The 20,577-nt window shown below is 37.7% G+C and overlaps 1 protein-coding gene across 1 annotated transcript; it reads left to right on the forward strand.

Moving 5' to 3' along the window:
- The first annotated feature begins 463 nt into the window (after positions 1-463).
- LOC146163736 (solute carrier organic anion transporter family member 2A1-like) lies at positions 464-14,736 on the forward strand. The gene is made up of 10 exons (XM_083382025.1): positions 464-1,238; positions 2,001-2,099; positions 2,438-2,578; positions 4,168-4,301; positions 6,014-6,170; positions 9,316-9,480; positions 11,839-12,031; positions 12,937-13,105; positions 13,435-13,666; positions 14,071-14,736. Exons 1-10 carry the CDS (start codon positions 485-487, stop codon positions 14,352-14,354), a joined length of 2,328 nt encoding a protein of 775 aa, XP_083238151.1. The 5' UTR covers positions 464-484; the 3' UTR covers positions 14,355-14,736.
- The last annotated feature ends 5,841 nt before the right edge of the window (positions 14,737-20,577 follow it).

Genomic DNA, 20,577 nt, shown 5'->3' on the forward strand with positions numbered 1-20,577 from the left:
ATAATGTTGGAGCATTGTCAAAGCATGTCTGAACAATGTTAGCTTGTCTTTGCGTATGTAGGCATACACGTTTATAAACGCGACTACCTTCATGAGTGAAAAAATAATATTGCTTTCTTTGTGTTTTTACAAAACTCTATTACGAATTTGTCAAAAGACAAGCCGTGTGTGTCACTGTAGGTAACATTTCATGTCCTGATTACTGCCGATACTCTTTTACACGTATTGGTGTTTATATTTATGCAGGAAATGCCCTGCGCTCGAGTTATCTTATATTTAGTGAGTATAGGACACAAGTTTCGCTCCGAATGTTGTAGGTAAGTCGACAGTCGTGCATCGGTTTATGTAGGCCAGTCGTGCTTGGCCATATGCGCCAGCATAAACAAACTAAAATCATATGACGTTTTTTATTGTTAACCAGATTGAAGTTCTTGTTAGTCTTACTAATGTAGTCTAATTTCCATCGGTCTCCAAAGCGGTCACAATGAATCCGGCCGATCCGCTATTACATGGGGAACACCGGCGAAACCCGCCCACTTACTACAGCACCGAGGGCAGGCTACCTGACAGGCGCGACAGAGGACAGAGTCTCACAGAGCGAAGAGACAGAGGATTGAGTGGCACCGAAAGAAGAGACAGGGGCCATAGCGTCACATTGATGCTTACTCCAAGCCCGAGGCCTCGACAGGACTCGATGATGGAGCGCGGCAGGGCCAGGACTGTGTCCTCCATCGCACCGATGCCTACCTCGTGCTACACGATCAACATGTTCCTTTTCTTCCTCACCTGCTTCCAGCTAATGAACCTACTGACGCTGACGTACACCGACAGCGTGCTCAACTTCATTTCGAAGCGCTTCCACATTCCCAACACGATGGCGTCGTTCATTCCGAGCGGCTACCAGATCGGCAACATGATCGTCATCATCCCGGTTTCGTTCTGGGGCAGCAAGTTCAACAGACCGCGCGTAATCGCCTGTGGAGTGCTGCTCATGGTCGTTGGCCTGGCCTGCTGTGTGCTGCCGCACTTCATCCTGCCCACCCCGCACATAGGAAACGGCACGGCAAAGGATATTTGCGTCGCACCCGTGAGGACTAACCTGACTGCTTCCCGCAAGCACCACCACGCGTCCTACGTTTCGCTGAGCGGCTTTCAGAATGACATCATGGCCTCTTCCACCAGTGTGCCGTGCAACGCGAACGCCACCACCTACAACCCGGCCGTGCTGCTTATTATCGGTAGGTAAAACTACGTAACGTTCTGGTTGAGGTGATATCAGAAAGATTGTATTGAAAAAAATGTGTAAAATTCCTGGTATAATAAAGCAGATATAGTTTGATCTTTAACCTACTCCATTTTCGACCTTCTAAATCAGTGGTCGGCAAACTTTTCTAAATGCTCTTTTTAGAGCTATTGAAGGACAACTAGGTGAAACGAATGACGTTACAAAGTTACGTCATAAAACCATTAATCTTAAACAGTTTTGCGTGTAGTGCGAAAAATGTTTTTTTAAGTATATTTTTTTGAAGGTGCATAGCACGATGACCCTATATAAGCTATAGCCTTAGATTAATAACTATAATGCTTTTTTTTTTTTTTTTTTTTTTTTTTTTTTTGCTTCGGAAGTTTAACGCCTAAGAACAAACCTTTGTTTTTTTAACAACAATCCAATCGATGGTGTGATCGCTTTTCTCGGTTTACAAAATGTTTTAGGCGTTGCAAAGTAAATAAATGCATGTAATCCTTCGCCGCATATTTGATTGAGCATGTATACTGGTAATTTGTCGTTGGAGTTGCAACTTATTGTTACTAGTATAGGCTACTGTTGGCTTATCCATTAATATATGTAAATATAGCCGTTTGCGAATCGGTGGTGTGGTCGTTTATAAAAAAAATACTTCAAATGGAATTTCACTGACCTTTGAAGTCTGCGTCAATACGTGGGCCAGATCTGAATCATTATTTCACCACCTAAACTTTGCACTTTGTTCGGAATGTAGGCCACGCTCTTATTGGAGCAGGTTCGGCTCCGCTATGGCCGTTGGGTGTTTCCTATCTCGATGATCATGTTGTGCTGAGGAAGCTTCCAGTGTACTTGGGTATGTATAATAGGTGAAACGTTTTTGTTGCCAATATGAGTATAAAATGCTAGTTTGCTTGATCCAAATAAGCCACGTCTGATAAGACTCTGGTAGATTTAGGGTGATATTTTCTTAGAAACTTGCGAAACGGATTTATTGTGTTTGTTAACGGCATTCGACGAATCCACCAACTAATTCTTTATGTTAAAGTAAAACAATCAATTTCCGGTCCATTAAACTAAAACTAAAGGGTATCAAAAAAACGTGCCAAGATCTTCGGAAAAAGTAGGTCATTTGCTTAAAAAAAAGCACTATATTTTGAATAGGGCAATTTCCTAATTATTATATTAAAACAGGAATTTTTATCGGAACGACGTTGACCGGTCCCGTGTTCGGTTTTCTGCTGGGCAGTGTGACGTCATCCATTTACGTCACGTTAAGTAACGCACAAAATGTTGAGCCGAACAACCCACAGTGGATTGGAGCCTGGTGGCTTGGTACGTGTTGTTTGAGATCTATTTTAGAAACTCGCGCCAAGTTTCGCAGGAACATGAGTTGGCAAAATGGATTACGTAACAAATATAGCAAAGGCTTGAGTTGCAAATGCATATACACTACAGTCGATATAAGTATTGTATTATACTCATGACATTACATGCACCTAATGTATAAAAACTATTTGCTATTTTCTTGATAATAACATTAACCCATGTGTATTTGTGTTATATATCTAACAAAAGTTTTTTGGATATTTATATATTTAATGGAGCGGTTAGAAAATTGGTAGGGGTTAGAAATTGGTTTAGGGTTTAAATTATTAAGGGATGTACTTAGGGATGTTAGCGATGTACTTAGGAATGGGGTTTGGTGTTATACGTAAAAAGTTGTTATGGACATTTAGGTCTTATTCCGATTGATTTTGAGCTTAATTCGATTTAAACGTTATTTCTACTTTTAGATATTAGTCCTATTTTGGTCTTATTCCAAACTTCTTATATGTTGTTTTCATTTCAGTTTTATGGTCTGAGTCCGTTGCCAGGTGATAAACATTCGCTGCTTACAATTACAAGAGAGATTTGGACTTAAAATCAATGCGTAACATTACACCAGGCTGCGTAGCTTAACCCTAGCAAAGCGTTTTATATTGAAGATTGTGTCACATAAAAAAAATATTTAAATCTTCTTTATTAAGACTTTTTGTGAGGTGAAGAAGTTTTAATAGTAAGAAAACGACACGAACCCTCTCCAACTGCAAAACTGCTTTGCACATTTATTGGCAGGTTAAACCTTTTTTGCATTGACACCCAACCGAGGCAGGCGCAAGTGAATTTTACGGTTTCCTTTAAATTGTTTGAAAACAGCGCCCCGAAAGTGCACTCTGATTGCAACAAAATTCGCAGAAAAAGGTCGGTTGTGCCAGAGAGTACGATATTTGCCAGCCAGCTGGTGCCATTAACAAGCTTTTAACCCTTTTCGCTAGCCGGGTAACATCATTAACAAACTTTTCAGCTGATGTCACAGCTTTTCTGTGGACCTTTACTAGACTAGAGATTAGTACACTCGATAAACTTTTCTTCAGCTGGTTAGAATTTGTGATTTAATCTGTAAAAGTAAATCTATTGGACTCGGTGCTAGTTCAACAGTTAAATACATTGTTAATTTTAAAATCCGTAGGCCTACTGAAAAAGTATTATTCTAACTGGACATGTTGTTTAGAAAAAAATCGTGATCGTGTATCACTTTGACTAATTATACAAACAGTATGTACGTCGCCTAATTAAAACTCGTCGAGATAACTTTTTCACAAGTGCGATACAACTAAACTAATTAATTGTATGGATGGACAACGTCAATAGGAATTTCGTTAATAATTTATTTAACATTTTGTTTTGTTGGTGCCGCGCAAATCACAGGTGTCATGTAAAACTTTTTTTAAATCACCAAAGTTTGTTCATGTTTCAATTATGTTGCCGTAAGAGCCGGGGTGTATTGATAAATACCAAGGTTATATCAACAGCATGCAACGTCAATGCGCGGTGCACCACTTCCTTCCCTCCAAAATAACCAGCAGGATGTTTATTTTCAGGCTACCTGATTGCTGGCTTAATCCTGGTTCTTCTTCTGTTCCCTTTTGCTTTTTATCCCGCCTTTCTGCCGGTTTCCGCTCAAAAACTTGCCGAAATCGCCGAGATTGAAGTTCTTATTGATCGGCGAGCCATGGTAACCTATTGTTTTTACTATAGGATTTAATAGTCCGGATTATTTTTGATGAATAAAACATAGTCGGCAACTAAAGCTTGTTTCCCTGGGTCAGTTTTGTAATGACTCAAGTTTATGCAGTTACTTAAGTCACTCTTTTCAAATGACGTGACTTGACTGAAGTGTTTGGGTCAAAATACCTTTAATTGACCTAAATCTATTGAAGTAATGACTTGACTTAGACTTTGAGTCAACTTGGGTTAAAAAAATCCATTGAATAAAATGATTTGGGTTAAAATTAAGTGTTTTAATTTATAAATTGTTTTGATTTGGGTTATATTTCGACTGTTCGACCTAAAACAATGTTTACTGTATGTTACATTTTTGTTGTTTTTTATTTGAGTTATTGTTTATAATCTGTCGATTCTATCAATTTAAATTCTTTAACGTTATATTTTTATATCAATGAAATGACTTAATGGCTTGTTGTTTTACGGAATTGACTAGTTGTTTTTTCCAAAGATTTAGCTTGATCTGAAGTAAATTCACAAATCACTTGATTGGGACTTAAGTCATTTCAAACTTCTTTATAACACTGCCCTGGACACATGTAGGCCCGCGAAAAGTGTCGTATACGTTAACCTATATTTCAAACATTTGCAAAACCGAGACTAGTGTTATAATAAATCCAGTCAAATATTCTAAAGACTTAATCGTGTACGAGCTGTTTTTTTAATCAGGATGTCTTTGCGAATATTTTTAAACAATTTTGTTGAAAAGTTTCCTAATTTTGTATATGTAAAATAGTATCATATCTTTATTGTTAGTATTTTTGTATTTGCTTTGCGGAATATTGCTCATGATGATGGATTAGGTATTTTCAATACTTTTCGGAGCCAATTTTATAAATATCTCTTACACATTTAACGACCAATAACAATCCATGTCTTGAAGTCTACGTGACCTATTGTTCTATCCTAATGTATAGTGCCTGATTAATAACTTTCGCGGTGTCAAATACTTGATTAATGTACAAGTGTACGTGCAAGGTACTCGTCGCACTTTCAATCGAAGTACGCCTTCTTAGCACCTGTCGGTCTTAACTCTTATTTCTCATAATAAAATATGTACTAACGGTTTTACGTAAGGAGGTAAATCTTAAACCATAAAAACTAAAACATTGAACTAATTTTGTTTATTTCAAGTTAGGTTTAAAGGGCTTTGAGCTTATTTCGGAGCCCTTGAAAACCGCAATGCTTTTTCAAATTTAGTAGGTCGTGTTTCTATTTTTTATAGGTTATGTGCACACTTAAAGGTTCGTTAAATATTTTTCTTTACGTTGTTTTTATGACAATTTTAATGACTGTTTTGCAATAGTTATTTGGTCGAAACCGAGATCCGCTGTCAGTTATCTGCTATAGACTCCCATTTTTAAACTAGGTCAGAAAGTAAAACAAAACTAATTTGAGTGTGAGACAATAAACTATAAATAAATTTTAACGATGTCCAAAAAACAAAAGAGAACGATTAAAAAATAACTATGTACGTTTTACGAAGAAAAATATGCATTTCTGTTTATCTTAAAAAAATGAAATGATTGCTGGAAATTGTTACTATACAATAAATCTTAGGATTAAAGTAAATATTCAATCCGAAAAAGAGGAGGTCCGTACGGCAGCTTAGCTTTGCCCCTATATCGTCGACTCTGTATTCAATAAAACTTGTTGTTGTAGTCGCGAACCCAGTCGATGATGGAGCAAAGCGCCCAAGCGGAAGTTGAAAGTGGTTTGTCGCAATCGGAGACGAGCAGCGTCGCCGGGTGCGCTGGATCCAGGAGGTTACGAGAGTGCGACGATACGGTGCTAGCCCGGGTGCTTGCTGAACTTGCAGGTGAGTTTTTCGAAACATGTTTCCTTCAAGTTGGGCCTGTGTATTTGTTAAGTTTTACAAACCAAGTCTTTGCACAACCCTTACTCAAGGGTCTGCATTTACTATTTGATACGAGAACTTGTTGCGCTGGTGAAACTTTTTGTCGGCAGGATTGTTTGCGTAGCGTATAACGCTGTATAGAAAACTATGATCGGTGTTTATTGGTTTAACAACGCCTAAAACTATAGACGGCAACACGAGCTGCGGGAACATAGGCTTCTCATTGGTAGCGTCCTTAGCAGGGATAAAAGTAAAATGATTTTCTAACCGAAAATCGTGAAAATTTCAAGATGGCGTCACAAAGTTTTGTCATAGCAATATGTTTAAAATAAGTAACCTCACAAGGAAACGTGAGCTTGTTGTTCAATATATTGCACAAAAATGCAACTAATATATTAGATGAGTGGTTCCCAACCTTTTTTGCTACATTCCTCCCTTTGCTCATTTTTGAACTCTTCGTTCCATCCCATAAGACGAAAAACAAATATAACGCAAAAAATTGTGGCAATTTGAAATATCAATTTATTTTACATTACAACTCATTGGGAAATTTGCTCTTGTTTGCGCCCTAAAAGTAGTTGTATACGCGGCAACGCAAGTCATCCTCAACACCAAGTTTATATTTGGTTTGCTCTTAATCTGTTCCAAGTGAACCGACTCTAAATTATAATGGACCGTGTTCATCTTGGTTATATTGTAGTTTAGTTTTATAAAGTATAACTAACTATTTACCATATAATGTGCTTATTCGGCAAGAATTAGAATTTGTACCAACAGTCTAAATCAGTGGTTCTCAACCTTTTTTAGCTTACGGACCGCTAAAATTTCAAAAAAAGTTTTGCGGACCGATGGACCTTCAAAAATCAAAATCAACTCAAAATGTAATTACGACAAAAGTATATGCAACTTAAAGCAAATAAGGGAAACGTCAAAAAAGCAATTTGCTTCGGTCTTTTTGATATCACAGGCGTTTTACGTACAACACTTGCACCATTGTGACAAACATTCCTAAGTAGACTATTAACGTTATGTTGCGCCACAAAGCAGTTATTTTAAGGGCAACATGTTAATTTTGTAATTTAAAGGTGCTCCATAGATATCCAACCTACAATGAGGAATTTATAAACTCAAACTGTTGATTGATTTCGATTGCTCATGTGTGTCATCGTGAATAATGTGAGAACCACTGATTAGAACAAAAAATGTAATTTAAATAGGTCAGTTATTGTCCCGTTTTCATTCCTAATAAGGATATGTGAAACAGAAAAAGATAGTTGAAAAAACACTGGCCTAGCCCATGAGGCAAATAAATATTGACATGCCTATATTTTACATGATAGGAAGTTATCTGTGGCCAACATAATGGACATCCCTAACGTATATACAAAAATATTCTAAACACATTTCCAACGTAATTTTTTTTACTGTATTTATGAAATTCCTCCCCTGAACTCATAAAATTCCTCCCTAGGGAGAAATTCCTCCCCGGTTGGGAACCACTGTATTAGATTAAGTACATTTAAGAAGTTTGCGAAATATTCTGGTAAAAAAAAACTTTTTTTGTTTTTTACTGGTCCGGCGTTAAACGCCATTCCGGACCGTTAAGGACCGTTCCGGCTAACTTTTTTAGAGTAATTATTTTGTAGTAGTAAATATATTTTTTTTTTGTAGTAGTAAATTATTTTTGTTATAAAAAAAACAGAAGAAGTTTTAATTAATTCGAAGATGCAAATTGGTCAGCCAGGGTAAAAAGTTTCAATTGTCTAATTTAGGAACATATAACTAGTTGTAGCTAAGCTAGGCTCACAGATACAAAATGAAAAATATTCTCCGGTCACTATGGTTTATTATACTTCAAAGTTCAGTTCTTTTTTACATTTTCCCATATTTTTGCAAATTTCTAGGAAATTTGTATTTGCTGATTATTACTATATTTTTTAACAAATTGAACACGCAGTCCAACACTCTAATTGCTGGATGCAGGTTTGCCAGTTAGAGAGACTTGTTGTCAAACTCCTTAAATTTACCTTACTACAGTTATACCTACTCCCACAGTTAGTTTCCCCGTGTACTAACGAGTAGGGAAGGGGTCGGCAGCCTTTTGTACTCAGTGTGCCAGTTTATGAATACTGTCAAAATATCAACAACTCGCGTGCCAAGCATTTTTCTATATTTAGTTTTGCACTGGCAACCAAGGCTACAGTTTCTGCTTTATCAGTTTTAAAATTTTGTCGTGCGCATGCGCACACGCCGGATTCAAGTCCAGGGTCCGACTCTGCAGCTTTGTGATCTGACATATAATTTACTTATAGTAACGACAGAAGTAAGCAACTTAAAAGCAAATAACTGAAACCAATGTAATGAGCAATTTGCTGCAGTATTTTTGATATCATACGTGTTTTACGTGGTTCGATTGAAGTTTTCACATACAAGTGGTCTTAAACTTTAAGACTTAAACGACCTGTAGCCTAATTTTAAACAGTTTGGCACAACTCTTGCAGCATTGTGACGTACAATAAAGTCCATTAACTCTATGTTACGTCACAATGCTGTAAATTACGGAACTGGCGAAGTTCTAAATTTAATGAACAAGCAGGAAGCAGCCTTCAACGTCTTGCATTTTGCAAGTAATATATAAAATTGTAATATATTTGACGGACAGGGAAAGTTGACGCGGACCGGCGGTTGAGAACCACTGATGTAGAATGCCCTACATTAACCCAGTGAATGTCACGCCACTTTTGGGGTATTGTGACGTTTACGAACGGTTAGTCGTAAACAACAAGTTTAACGCACACAAAAAATATTGTTAAATACAGCAGTTAAGACACATATTCGTGACACGAACTGGAAATGTGATCAACCATTTAGTTAACGCTAGTGTTAGTGATGTAATAATAATGTTAATAATGTGGGAGTGATGTAATGGTTGTACTTTCGTAAGGTGATATAACATGAGCGCTGTCAATTGGCGTGCCATGAAAAATCATCTCACAAGTGGCACGCGTGCCAGGGATTGCCGACCCCTGGAGTAGGGTCTAACAAAAACGGGGAACGCCATCCCGAAAACCCAAAGTTTCTGCAATGTTGTTTAATATTTGCGCAGAGATGGTATGTGCGGTAAAGCGCACTCTTGCCACTACACTTGTCCCGACGGCGATTATCGCCTACATAGCGATGGCCAACCTTCTGTCCGGAGTATCAACTTTTGGGTCGACCTATCTGCAAAGGTCTTTCAACGTCATGAGGACCACTTCAGATATGCTAATTGGTAAATAATTTAAAGAGCATAAGCCTATATTAAATAATAAATAATATATAGAAAAGCACACATATATATATATATATATATATATATATATTAATATAACAGAAGATTTGTCTGTCTGTCTGTAAAATGTTCGCAGGACCGGCGAATCCCCGTCGTGTTCTTGCCTCTCCCCGGGCGCGCGCGTGACATATCGTAAACCTCTTAACGCAACCGCGCAAAACCTTTTTGCAAGCGCAATTACCTGCGCTGACTTGAAAAATCAAATTTTCAACGGGTTACGGGTTTGTCTGACGTTGGACGCAACTTAATTTGGCGTTTAGTGCAGACGTAACAAGCACTGTATACTACACATACTTTAAAAAAACATTAAGAAACCTACAAAGTTTATAATTTTTTGTTTAGTAGCTTTTTATAGTTTTCTAACCACGTAAAAGATAGTCCAAGTTTAACGTATCCGCGCAAAATTTTTTTTAAGCGCAATTACCTGCCTGGACAAAGAAAATCGAATTAAGTATATTGCCTTTGCTTAACCACGTAAATTTCCTTAATAAAGTAAGATTTTAATGTTTCCAACTAAAGACGATTATGTTCAGGAACTTGTTCATGTCTGTTACCGCGTAAAATTTAGATTAAAAGATGTTTGACGTGTTTAGCCGTTGGGTATTTAGTCCTGGCAGCGGTTTTAATAATAGCCAATTTTTAGTTTTAGGCGAGATTTTATGTTTGACGTGCTTAGCCGTTGGGTATTTAGTCCTTACAGCGGTTTTAATAGTAGCCAATTTTTAGTTTTAGGCGAGATTTTACTTGCGTTCGAAGAAGTATGGTACCGGGATTACGTAAAAAGCACATCACATGTTATAATTCATGTTAACGAACGTATGCAATTATCTAAGTAAAGACTTAAGTTTAACAATACCAAATTTAGGCAGAGTTCGCAAAATGTCGAGTTTGTTGTCGCAGTTTGAACAGTAAGCAATTTATATTTTTCAACGGGTTAAGGGTTTGTCTGACGTTGGACGCACCTTCATTTGGCGTTTAGTGCAAAGGTTTAGCAATTTTCACTTTTATAAACATACTTTGAATAAACATCAGTATACCTACACGGTATCGTACAAGAAACCTTCCCAACAATATTGTGACAGTGATTGAGGCCTAAGCTTAATGGCACGTTGCAATATGTGGTTTGATGTTAAATGTATTTTTTTAAATTATCAGCTATAACATGTGGCCTCAGAAAGAAGATTATACAATGCTGGTAACACGTGATTAGTAATTAAATGGTCAGAGCGCGTTCGCGCCTTACCTTTAGTGACTTATTTTAGACACAAAACCGCTTTTTATACGTTAATTTTACACTGTCTTAACAAAATGCATAAATTAATGGGAATTTACGGAGACCAAGAATTAGATCTCTAGAGCCACGCAAATAAGTCACTTAATAAAACACGACGTTTATTAATGCCGCTTTCACACAGGCTGTGGGGTGTTACTCTGAATGTGGGGAAACATTAGGTTAACCTTTTTTCAGACACACGAAATGACATGATTTGAAACACTTCACATTATTTAAAATTTCTATTTAGTGACACGCAGTGCAAACGTTTAGGAATAAGCAAATTTGTTATGACATTACAAAAATATGTTTGCATTTATGCCTCTTCCTAAGTTCTTACGCTATCCGTAACATTACTTTTTGGGTATATTCTGATTACCACATTTATCTTCCATATCCATGGTATATATAACATGGGACCAGCAGTTTTTCCAGACAAAATTCAGGTAGACTTCGTACATTACGGTGATTGTTGTGGTGTAATTACCTTTTAACCAGTTAAAATAAGTGGTATATATTCTATTTAACCTGGGCAACGCCGGGTATTTCGTCTAGTATATTATATAATATATATATAATGAAAAGTGCACCTCATAGCTAATACTAATAGTGGAGTAGCATGAAGTTTATGTACAAGGCAACATGCAAAAGTACGTCTGCTAAAATCGATTTACGTTTTGTGTCAGGCTACTGTAAAGCTTAAGCTCAACAAGATAAATCCAAATGCGACATTTTTCTATTAATTAAAAGCAATAAAAACGCTTTACAATTCTGTACAATTTTAAGCAACTTAACTCAATTAAGCAAAAAGCAACTTAACTGAATTTAAGCCAAAAGCAAAAGTATTAAATACTTCACCTGAATTTTGAATGACTGTTCGTGAGTGTACTTTTATACGGTATTTTTTCGATGTTAAAAATTGTTTCTTTTTGATTACCGAGACCGACACTGTTTTAAAAAAAGATTGCAATTAGCCTATTTTTTCGTAATGCGAAGTATCGGGCACTTTTACAAACATCCACCAGGTGGAGTATGCATTCCGCTTGGCATCTTGGGAACGTTCGGCGGCGGCTACATCATGAAGAAGTACGACTTCGACATCCGCCAGACCCTCATCTACACTGTGACCTTGTCAGCCATTGCTGCCGCCTTTCTAACCTTTCTTTTTGCGTTCGGATGCGAGGGGCAACACGTGGCTGGTATTACCTTGCCTTACAGGTGAAAAGAATAAAATAAGGGGTTGGTGCAGACATTCGCATTTCTCTTGGGTTTATCTTCCCCTGACAACTTGTTTGTCAGTACCTTATCGCAAGCAGGGCTGCGGAGTCGGCTAAAATAATCCGAGTCCGACTCCCGAGTCTGACTCCGGTCAAATGTGCGATTCCGTCGAGTCCCGAGTCCGGCCCTTACTCTACAGCCTGTTTTCCGCCAATTTACTTAACTAAAATAACGTGGATATTCAGAAATTCACTTATAGGGGTGTCGTATAATTCATTCACTCACAATACATGGTGGAAAATATTCCATATGCTATTCCACCTTTACAATTTCCAGTTGGCGGCCATGTCAGTTTTAAAATTTGGTACTGAGCATGCGCATGTCGGACTCGGGACTCGGGTAGTTATACGTGGTTTTACTCAATTCCTGAGTGCCGAGTCAGACTCCAGCAAAACAAACCGACTCCTTAAGTCCCGAGTCCCGACTCCGACTCCGACTCCGCAGCCCTGATCGCAAGTATTAAAGGCGGCACGGCGAACGTTTAAACGTTTCGCATAACAGTTAAGTATATAGTACAAAAATAATAAATCTCTAGCGTATTTAACTGTGGTTGTAGAAAGGCAATTCGTATTTCACGAATTGCTTAGCTCTTTCAAAAGTGTCTTTCTCTTTCAATTCACGATTTCAAAGATGTATTGTCTTTAAGGCAGTTCCGCTTATTTTGTAGATCGACACGGGGAGACAAATGTTTCAAAATAGCCGGTACTACACATTTTGGGTGGGGTGATTGACCAATGTTTATTTAAATATATAAAACTGTTTTGCTGGTGATTATTAAAAATAAGCCTAGTTTCGCCGATACCAAGACCGGTAAATATTTCTTTAATTTAATATTTTTCGCACAGTGACAGCAATTGGATCAACATAACTGACACGTGCAATGTGGATTGCCGATGTCCGAAAGGTCAGTTCATGATGGTTTGCGGATCGGACCGAATCAACTACCTTTCTCCGTGCTACGCCGGTTGCCAAACTTCGACAACTTTAGACTCAAACCCGTTTAAAAAGAAGGCGGTAGGTATATCTAATTTTACGAGTTTAAATTTATCACATGGTTGTTTATATGGGATGTTAAAAAACAAGCGCTTAAATTAAAACTCAAAATGAAGCTCCACCTTAAATCTATGGGCATATTTAGTCGATTCTATGAGCCCCTAACAATTAATGTTGGTGACGAATTAATAATTTGAAATGTTTTACCGATTTCGGTTATACCAAAAAGGATTCCCAAATGGGGAAAACCTATTGAGGGTTGAAACACTACAATCGCATGTTAAAAAACAAAAAGCGACCCTGAAACGCCGTTGTTTAACACAAAAAATTCGAACTTACCCCAAATCCAGGTCTACAAGGACTGTTCGTGCGTGCGCGACAACCACAAGAGAGCGGTTAGCGGGGCTTGTCGGACTTCTCACTGCACCGGGATGTTGGCTGCTTTCATGATAATGGCAGGCCTCGGTGTTATGTGCCTCTGCTTCTGCCAGGCGCCCGTTTATGTTGTACTTCTCCGCGTTCTCGAGTCCAAGGACAAGGCGCTGGGAATCGGGCTCATGGCTTTCCTGTCGAGACTGCTGGGTACGTTTGCACTATAAGCTATACGACGTTCGTGAAGCGAAAGAAATGTTTTAAACGCCAGCATCTTTGCCTTTGTTGTCTGATTGAACATATGCGTTATACGTTTAATATTGGTCTTGCAAAGCTAATTAATTCTAACAGTAGGCTATGTAACGACTTCAAGAATAACCGGGTTACCACACAACTTTATGACAAATATTCGAAGACATTTAAAGACTTTCGAAAGAAAATTAGTAGTTTTTTGTAAGGCCTAAATATTCTTTTTTTGTAAGGCCTGAAAAACACTTGTGGTAACCGTTTAGCACAAACATCCCATTGGCAGACGTGTACTAAATGGGGCGTGTGGGGCGACAAATTAAACCTTACACCGTTATGAGTCTGTGATGTATTTTCCACTTTTATAGGCTACATTCCCGGACCGATATGGTTCGGGCTGATCCTCGACCGAAGCTGTATCTACTGGGGCACGAAGTGTCTCGGCAAGGCATCGTGCCTATTGTACGGCAACACCGGGCTGCGGTACAGCTACATCGGTCTGTGTGTGGCCTGCGCCATCGCCTACTTTGCCGTTTTCGTGTGCTCCTTCGTTTGGATGGAGTACCACAAGGATAAGTACGAGAAAGAGATTCCAGTTCCCCAGCACGACCAGCAAAATTCCGAGCAGGACAACACCGATTGGTGGAGATGATTTTTGGTGCGACTTATCACGTAGCCGTTATGCCTCTATTTCAACGTTGTACTATGACGATTTATGATTAAGGCTGTTGTAGGTTCTCGATGAATTTTAATTTTTTCAAAAAGGCTACTGAGGCTACATTGAGGTCGCATTTCGCTACGCGTTTTGATGATGTTGGAAAGCTAACTGAACCTCGTTGTTTTATTCACGGCTTACACTTCGTGTCCTTTGTTTTATTTCGCAGTTTTTTTCGAATGCTTTTTTTATCGCTGGCGTCAAACTTGCGTGGTTTCTGTACAAAACTCTCATATTTCTTTCTTGGTACGACCATCCGGATTCGAGTTTTAGAAAGGATGAGTAATTATTTAGAGAAAAGCTTTTATTTTTATTTGCCTCCTTACCACCCAACGTTATTTTTATGTTGTTGTTGATGCTGTATATTTAACTTGTGTTTTGAATATACCTGTATACGTTTTACAATCTGCCATTTGTTGAGGCATTTTGAGGTCGGGGGCATAATGCTAGTCTGCCATTTGTTGCCATGTTTAAACTGGTTAATATAAATCGAAGTTAAATGTTTTGCCAAATTAAACTATATAAGCCACAAATTTAACCAGGGGTTTCAAAAATATGTAATTATTCGCGTGGTTTGTTAAGGCTTATAGCAGGGGTGGCCAACCAGTCAGACAACAATAGACGCATTTATCACTTGGTTAACCGCAAAGAGCCACACCTCACACATGGAAAGAAAAGAATAGCCTATCACTATATTTCTTGCTCACTTCCATAAAGCGATCGCAACGAAACGTGAAAAAAGTGCCTTTATTCGGTTATATGGACAAATATTTAATTTAGAAGGAGACTCGGCGCATTGGTTGAAAAAATGCACATTTATCGATATAATGTCATTTATCAAGATGATTCGAACAAATAACCTGTGAATCATTGACTCACGGTTTTATGGCTGTTTTGCGAAGTGCAAAAATCACACTTTTTGCGTTTATCATGTTTTAAAAGTGCTACTAACATCTAACAATACTTGGCCTTTAGGCAAACAGCCTGAGTTTGACCAAACAAATAAAAATATCTTTGCCTAACGAAATCGACACATTCAAACATATCAGAATTGTGCAACATGGACGTAAGAGCCGCACAAAACTTGGTGAAGAGCGCGTATTGGCCACTCCTTCTTTACAGAATGGTCATTGCATCGTGAGTATCTAAGTTCTATTTAAAATAAAAGTTTTCTACTTCAAATAGTTAAATGCGTCTTGACCGGGATCCCGGACGAATAGCGACTGTTGGAAAGGCGACCGCCAGTAGAGCGACTTCACGATAACCATTCATTAAAAGCAGCGACTGTCAATAAAGCGACTGTCTGGTCTGAATGTAATATGCTGGCAAGGTCGCAGACTTATGTTTTAGTTGTTGGTGTTAGGGTTAGGGAACTACAATTAGATTTAAAAAAACAACAGAATGTCTATTTTGGTTTAAACTGAGGGCTTAGTACGAAGTGTTTAGTGTGCGTTCGCCTGGCCAGTTTTTTGTTGTTGGATTTAACGGGATTTTGGCTAAAATTGTTAGATGAACAGTAGAAAAAGTAGGCCAATAGTGATGTCGCTGTTGTGGCTGTCGCTGTTTTAAATAAAACGCTACCGTGAGGTCGCTGGTCGCGTTTTTAAGTGTCGCTATTCGGAGCCCAAGTCGTTTTGACCATAGTTGTCGACAATCAGTTAGACCAGCGTTTTCCAAACTTTTCTAGAAATTTTGCCTGGTCGACCCTTGACCCCTGTTTCTTGTAGTACACTAGTGCAGTCACGATTCTTTGGACTCTAACAACTTTCTAACCAATACGAACGATTCGCTGATAGCAGGTAGTACAGCATAACATATGCTTTATGATAAGACACACGAGACATCATGAAGCACACAATATTATCGAGTAATAAATCATAACGAAAGACTGGTAATTATGACAGATAATAATGTTCCAAACATAGACTAATATTTAAAAACATTCTTTAAAGCCTAATGTTTAAAAACTTGAAGACTAATTCTCGTTGAGGACCGTCTGAAAAGCTGTAGCCTACGGACACTATAGTTCAGTGGTTCCCAAACTGTGGTACGCGTACCACCAGTGGTACGCGAGAGTCTTTCAGGTGGTACGTGACTAACTTTAGCATACATGTAAATTTGCGAAAACCTTCAACTTTTAAAACTTTTAGATTGGGTAATTTGTCATGTCGTTTTAGTAATTTTGGTTTTGTACATTTATGACGTAACACTTATCTGTTCGAGATAATAAAACGCTAATTGTTAGCTGGTTTAATCAGGGTTGCCAGTTTGGATTTTTTAAAGCCAAATTTGAAAATATAGGCTTTTTTTAAACCTCTTGGGATTTTTTCTTTTAAAAAAAAATCCAAATGAAATTTGGCTTTTTCAGGCCTTTTTTTTGTTTAATTCCAAAATTTCATGAGTTTTATGTTAAGAAGAGATCAAACTATCACAACAAGAGAAAAATTGCCACAAAAAAATGTACAAAAGAGATAAAATACCAATAAAATTTTACAAAATGCGCCAAAAAATTGGCACAATACGAGAAATTCAATGTACAAGCATGATCATTTATTGTATTTTTATTAATTTAGGGAAAAACATAGGCTTGTTAGAGTTTGTAGTAGTTTTGGCTTTTTTTGGCTTTTTTTTTAGGTGAGTTTGGCTTTTTTTATTTTTTCCACTGGCAACCCTGGGTTTAATATGTATATAATGTACTAATAATGAATCCAACTGATAGCAACAGTGTAGTATTGTCCTCTGTATATTGGTATTTAAATCATATTATTATTGAACTACTATAATTTCTTCTAAAATAGAGGAATAGCGAGAGAACTAAATTTTGTTAAAATTTAGGAACATGTCTAAATGAAAGTACAGTCAGGGTCACATAAAGTACGGGTTTATAGCTATTGAACACAATGGAGAAGCTCTTTCACAATGTGTGTTTGTATAAAAATGTTATCATGCTTTAACCGAGTGATCAAACTAGTAATTTTCGTCAAAACATCTGCCCTTAATACTCGGTTGTTTAAACGTCTTTGTGAGAATCTCAGTTCCAATTACACCTGTTTGCTCTATTACACGGAGGTGCGCTGGCTCTAACATCCATCGCATTAAAACTATTTGCTGTATTTTGTATAATTTATGGCTTTTATGTCTTCATGACATTTGTTAAACTTTAATACAGCCACATACTCATTTTCTTATCTATTTGCTAAAATAGTTATAGTTTGAGATATTCTAGTCAGTTGTAACTTAGGTGGTACGTGAATACTGTGCAAAAGCTCAAAATGGTACGCGAGAAAAAAAGTTTGGGAATCACTGCAGTATAGTTGGACCGCGGACCCCAATTTGGAAACCGCTGGTTTAGACGTTTTAACAATTGGACTCTTAAAGTGATTCTAAAAGTTTAGAATAGAATTTAGATACCAGTACAATTATAAACATAGGCTCAAGACGATACTGTCTTTGAAAAAAAAAAAACGTTTAATAAAACAAAAATGACGAACAAAATGTTGGCCACATCCACTAAAAAAGTTTTACTATGGTGGTTAGCTTCTCCAAATGTTTCAGGAAAAGCTTAAGTCTAGCCGCTATGTTATGCTTAACCGATACGTGACGTTAGTTTACCCTAACTTTTTATCACATTTAGTCATAGCGAAAAGCCGCATGTACGCGGAAGAGGGGGAAATCGGTTTATGACGCACGACACGGAAAGTCATAGGGCGTACAACATGCTTCTTTAACTCTGCTGTAAAAACGTGTTTGCTTTTAGGGCTTATGTTCGCTACAACAATCTGCCACAATGGCACAGGCTGATAATTTAAAAGGGAATATTATTGTTCATTAGTTAACTGTGTTTACTTGCAACTGACCGCGCAGAGTGCAACATTATAGCACAACCTTCGAAAGTAAATAGGATCTTTGTTAATTCAGCTATCAGGTTGCAGAAATACTTGCCATTCTTAGCACGACAATTTTAAAGTCTATTAAATTTCATAATGCAAGCAAAATAGCGTAAACAGTTGAGTCATCAGCCAAAGCAAAGGAAAAGAAGCTTTTGCGTTTGATGTATTTTGAGTCAAAACAGTCCTATAGAAAGTATACGTTGCATAAACACATTACAGATTGATTTGTAGTGGCTTTGATCCAATTCCTACAGATGTATACGTTTTGACTAAGATAATTTTATTAGGACTAGGTAGTATCATTGTTGTAATTGCGTACTATAACTGCAGAAAGATATCAAACCGCGCATTCGAAATTTATTTCGAAAGAAGCATTGCCAAGTATCTCACTAACATAAAAAACAGGATTTTTTAAGCCTTGAGCTATGACACTTGTTTGTTATCCGCGGGTCATAAGGCACAGAACAATTACAAACGAGATGCCTAATGCAATAAGGTTGAAAACCGCCGAAATTGTTGTGGTTTACTTTTGGTTTTCTTGCCTTGTGTTTTTTTGAGGGGGCTATAGTCCATATTGTGCTGTAAACACACATTTTTGGCTTTGCTAGGTAATGCGGACAGGCAGGGCCGGATTTAGACCATGAGAGGCCCTAGGACTAGGCTATTCCATTTGTGAGGCCTCTCCCTAATTTTGAGCTCAGAATTTCTCTCTAAACAGCATTAAAAAAAAAATATGAGTGCATTAAACTCTTCGTTCTTTTTACGCTCTTCGAGTGGAAATTTTTAATTAAAAGCGGTTCAAAAAATTATGATAAGATTATTGCTTGATCTAAACCAGGGGTCGGCAGCCTTTTTGTAGTCGCGGGCCAAACCAAACTTAGAAAGGTCTCTGCGGGCCGCACAAAATGATAACTGAGAATTGTGTTATTAAAATGTTAGAACAACTGTCAATCAGGCGGGCCTCGGATATTTTTTGCACTTAAACGTGTTTAATTACATTTAAGGAGGCAGTGAAGTGTTAGCTCAAATCGCGAAAAAAAGCGTTTGTTTGTTTTTTATACTTTTTCCCATTTTGCGCTACATTGAAAAGGCAGCATCAAGACGTAAACAACCTGCAAATATAATGAACATTCTTCAAATTTTTGCAATAACGTTGTTATAATAGTCAGAAAGTATGTATAATAGACTTGTGTCGAATTTGTCAAAGAAGCGGTGGGCCGGATGAATTACATCGGCGGGCAGGATCCGGCCCGCGGGCCGTAGGTTGCCGACCGCTGATCTAAACGCAGGTTAGCAATACCTTATAAAAAGATAAGTCTATAACATTGGTAAATTTCAATCAGCAACATGTCAACTACGGATACTGTTTTTGCAGAGAAGACTACGGTACTTTAACATAGAAGCTTTCAGTAAAATGCGCGTAATAATTGCCTTTATTATAATACAATTAACGACGTAGTAATGACTTTTTACAACGTGGTTGAAACCAGTTGTGTATAGAATTTTCTACTCTGAAAAGCTTTATATAATACATTTTAGGTAGGGTTTAAACTTTTCAAGTTTTTAAAAGAATTGCAAACTTCGAAACCGAACTTCGAGGACCCTGGACGTTGAGGCCCTAGGCTTCAGCCTGCGCCTAGCCTATTGGTAAATCCGGCCCTGTGGGCTTGAGTTAATTTGTTTGCAATCCATTGTTAATTCGATATAAGGGCGCTCTCGTTGACGCCTTTTTCTGACTCTGTATAGAGAGCGAGCATCCGTTTTTGTTATTTTAACGTGTTCGTTTTATGTGTTATTAAAAAAGTCCATGTAAAAACGTTTTGGTACATTTCCGTTTCCTTTTCCCGTGCAACCTGCGCGTTGATTGACCAGTTAATCCCTAATGGCACGCCTTACTGGCGAGATGTGTATTTACTGCGCTGCAAGATATTTTATTGAGAGCGAGCTATATGCTGAATTTTTTGATTGTTGAATATATGTAAAAGCGACCTGACAGTATGCACTTTGAAATGCAATGGCGGTTTGATTTAGTGGAGTTTAGATAGCACGATGGCCAATGTCTCCCCTTTTGAAATATACAACTCGAGCTCGTGTTTCAATGCTTACAAAACGTATTAGTAGGCTACGTGAGTCAACAATGCAAGGTTTATTGTGAGCCCCGTTAAAAGAATGCTTGTGAAACTTGACATTTGTGATTTCAACGATTAGAACGAACAGTAACCCTTAACAATGTGGAATATCTACAATGAGACAAAATATATTTATTACGG

This window comes from Ascidiella aspersa, chromosome 2, assembly GCF_963924565.1.
Source record: "Ascidiella aspersa chromosome 2, kaAscAspe10.2, whole genome shotgun sequence".
Taxonomy (NCBI): Eukaryota; Metazoa; Chordata; class Ascidiacea; order Phlebobranchia; family Ascidiidae; genus Ascidiella; species Ascidiella aspersa.